This window comes from Colletotrichum aenigma (assembly GCF_013390185.1).
Source record: "Colletotrichum aenigma strain Cg56 chromosome Unknown KSG_Cg56_contig02, whole genome shotgun sequence".
In the NCBI taxonomy this organism is placed as follows: Eukaryota; Fungi; Ascomycota; class Sordariomycetes; order Glomerellales; family Glomerellaceae; genus Colletotrichum; species Colletotrichum aenigma.
Window position 1 is genome coordinate 5308257 of NW_023500908.1, and position 8430 is coordinate 5316686.

Sequence of the window (8430 nt, forward strand, 5' to 3'; positions counted from 1 at the left end):
CGGCTTGGCCCGGGCTGCGGCTCTGACTCTGGCTCCGGCTCCGGCTCCTCCTTCTTTGGCGCTCTCGCCATCACTTCTACCTCACCCTCTTCCTCCTCCTCTTCTTCTGGGTCCTCCTCCATCTCCTCTTCCACCTTCATCTCCTGCTTCACGTCCGTCCGATCCGGCACAGCCGAAGCCACCCGCCACAGATCCTCGCCCGTACCCTCCCGCTTGACCGAAACCCGCGACAACATGGCCGGCGAATGCAGCTCCGACAGCTCGTCCTCTTGCTTCACCGACGGGCCGGGCGTAGGCGTCTGCACGCCGGCAGCCCACGCCTCCACCCGGCTCAGCCGCTGTCTCTGCTCCTGGGCGTACTCCCGAGCTGCGTGCTGCCTGCCCTGCTGCTCCCTCGCCCGGATGTGCGAGCGCACAAGGTGATCGCAGTGATCTGCATCAATCATCCGCCCAGCTGCCTCGGCCTCGCGCACCCTCCTCTCCACGTACAGCTGCCGCTCAGCCCGCTTCCGCCGTCCATGCTGCCGCTCCGCCTCATGCGTCCTGCGACCAGCAGTCCTCCGCTTGTACGCCAGCTCCCACGCATAATACGCCGTCGACTGCTCAAAGCTCAGCTCCTCCGGCTCGTCATCCGTCTCCTCATCCCACCACTCCGTCCCCGCCTCCCAGAAATGCGGATCCAGCGCCTGCACGCGCTCCGGCCCCTCCATCTCCGCGTCAAAGTTCCCCGCCTCCTCGCCCGCGTTCTCCATGGCCGCAGCCTCCGCCTCCTCGCGATACTCCGCCGCCCGCATGACGTCGATGAGCGCCATCTTCTGCCGCTCCGCGCGCTCGCACAGCGCCTGCTGCGCCGCCAGCTTCTCGTCGAGGTCCTCGCGGCGCGCCTCCGCGGCGTCGAGCGCCTCGCGCAGCGAGTCGACCAGCGCGTCCTGCGCCTCGATCTGCTCCTCCCAGGCGTCGACGCCCTCCTGCGCGGCGGCGAGCATGCGCTCCGCGCGCGCGAAGGCCCGCTCGGCCATGGTGCGCCCCGCGACGGCCATGTTGCGGTCCCAGACGGCGCAGTAGTAGCCGAACATGTCGATGTGCTTGCCGTAGTTGCCGCAGCCTTTGCAGGAGCGCTCGTCCCGGTCGTGCGGGGCCAACCACAGGGGGTCCATCTTTGGAGTCGTCGCCGGCTTGGGCTGCGCTGTTCTTTGGCGGATGGTGCGGGTTACGAGATTCCCTTGCCGGGTGGTGGTTTTATATGTGCAGCCGTATGTCAGATGACAAGATGCTGCGACGTTGGGTTCTTGCTCGGTCAAATATAGGCTGGGGAGTTGACGATGAAGTGGTGAGAATGAGCGAGGCACAAAGAAAATGACGCGGTTGAAACACGCCCGAAGCTGTTGGATGGGAGACGCGTCTGTGGTTTAAATTCCTAGTGGCTCAGATTGAGTCTTGCGCCCCGTGTGACGCCACGCTTCAGGGGCTGATTCGCTGTGGCATTGGCCTGCGCTGTTACACGTGGTCGTGCACCCACGGCAGTTCAGGGGTGGATTGCATCCCAATTAGTTGCTTTTTCTCCAACACGCACTATCCATTGGGCGACGTGAAATCTTTCGGGTCGATTTTGTGACTGATAATCGTTACGATCTAGATCAATCTGGGCGACGAGATCGGGGGGAGTTGTGTGCGAACTTGCTGTCAAAAGCCAACGTAGCGTTGACCCATTACTAATAGCGATACGATGGATAACTCGGCAAAAACCTGTTGATACAAGTTGAACAATCTTGTGAGTGTTAATTCAGGAAAATTCAAACTGAAGGGGGAAAGCTGAGAAAGAGATCAAACTGTCAAGTACGCTCCAACCAAATGGCAGCACAACCGCATGACCGTCAACACTGCTGGCGATGAACCTCATCTACGAGATGGATACGGCTGGTATCTTGACGATTTCTCCTCAGTCTTATACGTGCGTCTAGGTCCAGAAAGAACAGCGCCTGGCGATGCTGTTGCCGCTGTACCTGAATAGGTTCCCTCCAGAGATCTCTCAGGTGGTTTCGAGGTTGTAACGGGCAAAATGTCTGTCCAAGGTGCCGCCAATGATTGGACAGTCTTGATGGTTGCGTTCCAAACTCGACGCATGATAGCATCAGGGTTTGCAGTTTACAAAGAGCCGGTAAATTAATGATTGTGTTCCTTTTGCGATTTCTTTCCTTTGATAGAGGCGACTTCATCCTCGTCGTCCGTGTTTCCTTCGCACAGAGGCCTGTCTTACCGTTCCCGTTCTTCGCGAGCCTCGGGCAGAGTCCTCGCCTCCTCGGTTTTTTCCTTTAGAAGTTGTCGGATCCTGAGTTTTGGTCGTCAGAACCCTTCGATTTCTCCAGCTTATTAGCAAAATTCGCTTCTATTCGGCCAATTTTCCGCTCGATTTCACCGACGTCCTCTCTTTCAACGTGCCTTTCCTGTAGAAAACATCCAGCTCTTGTCTCCATCATTCGAAACCTTGGCTTCTCTCTTCAAACTATTGGTTCATTGCTGATTCCATTGCTCAGTAGCTTAGCAATGCTCCTCAAGCTCTGAGCTCCAACTTTTGAGAGCTGGGCGCTCATCTTCATTTCGATTCGGGGGCAATGCTCTTTCTGTTTCCTTTCTTCTTATTTGTGTTCCCCCCCCCCCCCCATTTTTTTTTTGTTTTGGCCAGCATCCTCTCGAGAAGGAGCTCTCCAAACGGGCGCAGGCTTCGAGTCCCTCGGGGCTTCCGTCGCTAACAGCCTGGGCACGTTCCGATGGAACTCGACGGCCGTGGGTTTCTCGCAGCGGAAGACTGGAAGGTCGCTCATCTATGCGAGAGAATCATATTCAAATGCATCGAGAACTCATTGACGTCTTCGAGGATGTTTGCCTGGTGGCGAAGAAAGGATCCAAACAATAGTTTCAGACGGCGCCATGTGAGAAGATTGATCACTCAACGACAATCCGACATGCCTACGCGCTGCTGTAGCTTGCATCCATATTGATACAATATGCAAGAGAAGTTTAGTAGCTTGATTTCAGAGCTGGGCTTCTCTCGCAAGTCGCACCACTCATTCCCTTCTTTGATTTATTATGTGGTCCTCCTAAAATAGACCTAATCAAAAACTAGCTCGTTCTCTGAATATCCTTTCCTCAGTAGTATATGCAGCACAGCCGAAGAATCTGTTCATCTTGCTTAGCTAGATCGTTTAAGTAAAATGACACCCAAATATATCTCCTAAGCACCGCAACTGCTTCAATAGACGCCTCACACTTATCTCATGCGATTCTTCCTCGACCTACCTCAGGCTTCTGTCTGTATCACATCTTTGAACTTAGCTTAAACAAACTTCTTTACGCCTTGGCGTCCTCGATAACCCAAATTTAAAAGCCCGCCCTGATACAGCAAGCTTGTCCCTGGCTATGGTTGAGCGAAGCTTAATGGTGGGACCTTGGTGCTCGAGAATATCCTGTAGTTGCTAACCGGCAAACTACTTCTGCTTCTCTATGCTAAGCCGCTTCAAGAGAGAGCATTCCAAAGCATTGATGGCAGCACGCCGCTGGCTCAAACACAGGTTGTCCTGCGTAAGAGCTAATAGACCAGGGTATATTCGGGCCTTCTCCGCCCCGCGTTATTTCCCTCTCGCCAACGTCGACTGCGCCGCAGGTGTGCACGCCGCGTTTGATGGCCACAACCAACAGACCCTCGCGCCCGGCACCTGGGGCTTTTGCAGAAGACTCGTTATGGGCAATGCTTCAACCCCCTGGAGCCGGTGGGGTCGGCTGGCATTATCATTCGACGAGGCACACCAACAGGAACTTATGGTTGGTTCCTTCGTGATGCGAGCTGCAGCAACTCGGGAGAATAGCCAGCAGGAGTATGCAAATCGTGCTGACGAGGCCCAATGAGCACACGATCCAGAGTCGAGTGCTGCTTTATCAGTGGGGCAGCAGCCATTACCGGCGATGTGATAATCAAGTACGTCAAATATCTGAATGGCTTACGATCACATTTGAAATAATGATTCCTGGATGAATACGAACATACTTCCGAATAATAAAAGGACAACTTGAGTTCTCTCTTAAGCTTCGATGTTATGAAAGCCCGGTCGCTGAGCAAAATATGTATGGGCAGCTGTGGGCGGGAAGGTCGACAGCCTGATCAGGCCTGTCAATGATCCAATACCAAGAGCCAAACACGTAGGATCTCCACCTGAATCCCGGAAGAGAACAGCCAGGCCGTCCACACTGCATGACCTTCTCTGCAGGAGGAACGCGCGAGTCGCCGAGCTGCGGGGGTTCTTCAAGCACCATCACCCCATAAATGAGAAGAAAACCTCTCCGGTCCCCCCTCCATGTTTTTTTTTTTTCGCTCAACGAGGTCGGATCCGTCTGATAAAACAAATTGGGCAATTATTCAGTTGGGTATCTTTCGAGCCATGACCGATTCAACCAGCGACGCCCCGGCGGCCCCGGCAACGGCAGCAGTTCGGACATCTCAGACGCCACCCCCGGCGTCCCCGCAAGCGACAACAAGTCCGAAGACACAGACACCCCCGGAAGCCACGAGAGATTCGACGGCGTCGCCTACCCAGACATCTCCGGGGCCTTCGGCGGCGCCAGCAACCCCGGCCACCCGCGCAGGTCCTGTGGCCCGAACAGTCCCGCCCGAAATTGACTTGCAAACGGCCGGTGAACCAGGTCCCATAGAACCGAACGACGTGGCAAGTGTTTGTGTGGAAGGCAATTGCAGAGCCAAGGCTTCACGCTAACGGGCACATAAAGGCCACGGACGATGACGGGTTGACCATTGATGACCGGCTGTATGTAACTGGTCCTCTGTTGTTCGGAAAGACGAGCTGATAGCCAATAGGTCTACGTACACGGAGTCTTTGACTTCAAGTGTAATTGACTACCCGGAGGAGTTTGGTCGACGCTACCATGCGTACCGCCCTGGATGTAGGTTTATTAACCTACCCTGTGCACCACGTGCTTTGGGAACGTGAATGCGGCCTGTGAGGCAATGGAACGCTGATCTTTGATAGCTTACAACTTCCCTAACGACGAGGTATGGGAAACCTCATCAGGCACGCGCCCGGGTGCGCGGCTCCCGGAATTTGCTTTACTGACGCCATCCTTCCACTCCAGGGCGAGTCAGACCGTTTGGATCTGTTTCACAGCATGGTCGTTAAGACAATCGGCTACAGGCTGTTTCTGGCACCTGTAGATCCTGGCAGGACGCATCGAATCCTCGATGTCGGCACTGGCACAGGTATATGTGAGTGCAGTGTCCTAGCAGGTTAGGTCGCCATGATCAACTAATTCGGGTCATAAGGGGCGATTGAGGCCGCCGAATTATTCCCCGACGCAGAGGTAGGTTCATCGCCGGTAAGATGAATTTGATTCCGCCTCTAATACTCTCAAACAGATTTATGGAAATGATCTCAGCGCGATTCAGCCTGGATGGTAAATAACTGCCTTAACCTATGCAATGTGCAATTCAAACTGACTGGCTCCAAGGGTGCCCCCTAACGTGCGCTTTGAAATCGATGACGTGGAGAGTACTTGGATGGACGACCGGTCGTATGACTTCATCCACAGCCGATACATGGCATGCTCGTTGAAAGACTGGCCAACCTACATGCGTAGGGTTTATGAGTGGGTGGTCGTGCTTCCAGACGCCGAAAGTGGCGATTATCCGGAGAGCTATAACTAATGACGTTGACTGAATCCAGCGCCCTGAACCATAATGGTTGGGCCGAGTTTTCTGACATGAGTGTCCTCTACGGCTGCGATGACGGCACTCTTAAGGAAGAACACGCGCTCATGAAGTGGGACCGACTGTTCATGGAAGCTTGTGACAAGCTAGGCACGGAGCACTCTCCTGGGCCAAAGTTGGATGCCTGGGTAAGACAGCAACCGTACAGAAATGTCAGATCCTATCACTTCAAGATTCCCCTGGGTCCGTGGGCAAAGGATCCTCATAACCAGGACCTCGGCTGGAACAATCTTGCGCAGACCATAGATGGTCTCGATGCGTTCACTCTGAAGCTCTTCATTGGGGTTCTGGGATGGACCAGGGAAGAAGTCATTGTCCTTCTTGCGCAAGTTCGTAAGGAGTTGAAGAGTCGGCCCTTCGCCTTCCACGCCTACATCGACTGGTATGTGTTTTTGAAATCTCGCTTATTGTTCTTCCGAGCTAAAAAGGTCCATTCAGGTACGTTGTTTACGGACAAAAGGTGGTTGCCGAGGAAAATTGATCATTTAGCGGCATTGTGCCCAAGTATGGCGGTGCCAAGTCGGCATCTAAGGCTTTGATATATGACAAAGTGTCATTCAAACGCTCATTTATGTAGAAATGTAAGAGTTCCGATACATCTATGGACATTGAGAAGGATAGGCAGGCTTCGCATTCGAGGAAAGTCCGAACCAATGAAACAGAAACGAAAGGAGATCAGAAATGAACGTTAGCCGGGGTGTGCTCCAGACGTCTAGAACTAGTCCTTTCTTTCAGCCTCCTGGCACTCCCGCACGGATGTTGTCGTACTTGCTGTTCGGGTAGCTCAACTGGTTCTCACTCGAATCCTGCGCGGCACTGCCACCCAGAGCATCGAAGCTGGTCTTCATCAGACTAGCGTCATCGGTCCTGTCCCCGCTGGCTTCCCAGAACATCGACCCTCCAAGGCCCTTGCTTTGCAGGTAAGAGACCTTGGTTCTCACCACAGCCGGCGTGTCGTATGAAATGAGCTCCTTAGCGCTAGAATCGTAGCTGTAGGACGCAACTGCGGTCGCATCGTACAGCTCCGTGGCACCCGCACGAGGAAGTGCCTTGTAGTCCCACACGCCGTTCTCCCACGATCCGCTGCCGATGCCGGTGAACGGCTGACCGATGCCGTTCGTCTGCTCAAAAGACCGTCCGTAGATGGGCATCCCGAGGACGATCTTAGAGGCGGGGACGCCGGCGGCGAGGTAGTCGCTCACGGCCTTATCGGTCGAGAAGGGGGTGGCGGTGGGGTTCGCTGGGTTCGGGAAGAGGTTCGCTTGGTGGCCGCTGTTCGCATCCCAGGATCCGGCATAGTCGTAGGCCATGAGGTTGAAGGCGTCGATGATATCTGACATGGCTTTTAGCTGCATGACGTTATAGTGGTCAGGTCCTGCGGGCGATGCGACAGTAAGAAGATAGTGGTAGCCCGGGGTGTACTGCGCAGCGTAGGCATCCAGCTGGCTTCTGATTTCTTGAAGAAGCAAGACGAAGTTGGCTGCATCGCCCGCCGTGGCAGGGTACTCCCAGTCCACGTCAATTCCATCAAAGCCCCAGTCTGTCATCGTAGGTTAGTCTCAGTGGTTTCAGCGTCGTGCCCTAGATGCATGCCTACCTTTCATAAGCGTGATCGATGACGAGGCGAAGAGAGACCGGCCTGCTGCAGTGCTGGCAGCAGCCGGGAAGTTGGTAGACCAGGTCCAGCCACCGATGCTGAGCATGACTTTCATCCGGCGATTGGCTTTCTTCAGGAGATAGAGCTGCTTGACGCATCCGTATGCGTTTGTGCCGATATCGTTCCAGGCTGGTGAGCAGGAGTGAGACGAGCTATCCGCAAGGTTTCAAGATTCATGGGGGCTTACAGTCGGAGGCATAATGCTTTTCCAAATCAGAGTACGTGTCCGCGGTGTAACTGTAACGTGTCAGTTTACTAGACCTAAAAGATGCCACAGACGGGCGATGAACTATCGATACTTCTCGAGATGGAAGAAACTTACACCTCCCCAGTGTCCCGCAGGTTCATGAACGCGTAGAGAACGTTCGTGATCTGAGATGCAGGGAGATCCTGCGGCTGATAGTTGCGTCCATAAATGGCCCTGAATCTGAATTAGAATACAACAAGCGGTCTCAATACAGAAGGCGACATACCAGTTGGTGAAGTACACAGCGTTGGTATAGCCATTCAGGCCTCGGGTGGTGAGGTTGACCGGTGAGGCCTCGGTGAGACGGATTGCGGGAGACATGATGCTAGCGATAGCAACTAAGGAGCGGAAGAACCTCATCTTGACCGAAATTAAGAGGAAGCTGTTAAATAGTCTATAGAAGGAGTGTAAGAAAAAGGCTGTGCCGCACCTCAACTAAACGTCACTAGACTTGAGGCGATCAACTGATCATATTATACTAATTCTGTCCGGTGAAGTTAGACAATGCGCTACCCAAGATCTCACCCACGAAACAATGGGAGAACTAGGGACACAAAGCCATTGTTGCCTCCGACCACATCTGTCATCTGAAAATCGTGCGTGCTCGACTTACATGCGAAACGTTACGTCCTCTGCCAATCAAACTCTGAGCTCCCCTGAGCCAATCCTGCCAGAAGTCTGGCTTGCGAAGAATTCGCAACGCAATTTCCACGAGGCGCGTGAAGGCATCGTGGTCTTGTCGCTCGCGTCACG

General features: G+C 54.1%; 2 protein-coding genes across 2 annotated transcripts; one reads left to right on the forward strand and one right to left on the reverse strand.

Moving 5' to 3' along the window:
- Positions 1–4433: 4433 nt before the first annotated feature.
- CGCA056_v003453 (Secondary metabolism regulator LAE1) lies at positions 4434–6254 on the forward strand (the record flags this gene model as incomplete). Its single annotated transcript, XM_037318710.1, has 10 exons — positions 4434–4724; positions 4780–4817; positions 4868–4953; positions 5040–5062; positions 5143–5272; positions 5330–5367; positions 5423–5460; positions 5515–5652; positions 5730–6155; positions 6212–6254. The coding sequence occupies 10 exons, from the start codon at positions 4434–4436 to the stop codon at positions 6252–6254; spliced, it is 1251 nt and encodes a 416-aa protein (XP_037184089.1).
- Positions 6255–6504: 250 nt separating this feature from the next.
- On the reverse strand, positions 6505–8037 carry CHI1-1 (Chitinase 1; the record flags this gene model as incomplete). Its single annotated transcript, XM_037318711.1, has 5 exons — positions 6505–7313; positions 7371–7559; positions 7618–7667; positions 7753–7851; positions 7904–8037. 5 exons carry the CDS (start codon positions 8035–8037, stop codon positions 6505–6507), a joined length of 1281 nt encoding a protein of 426 aa, XP_037184084.1.
- Between the last annotated feature and the right edge of the window lie 393 nt (positions 8038–8430).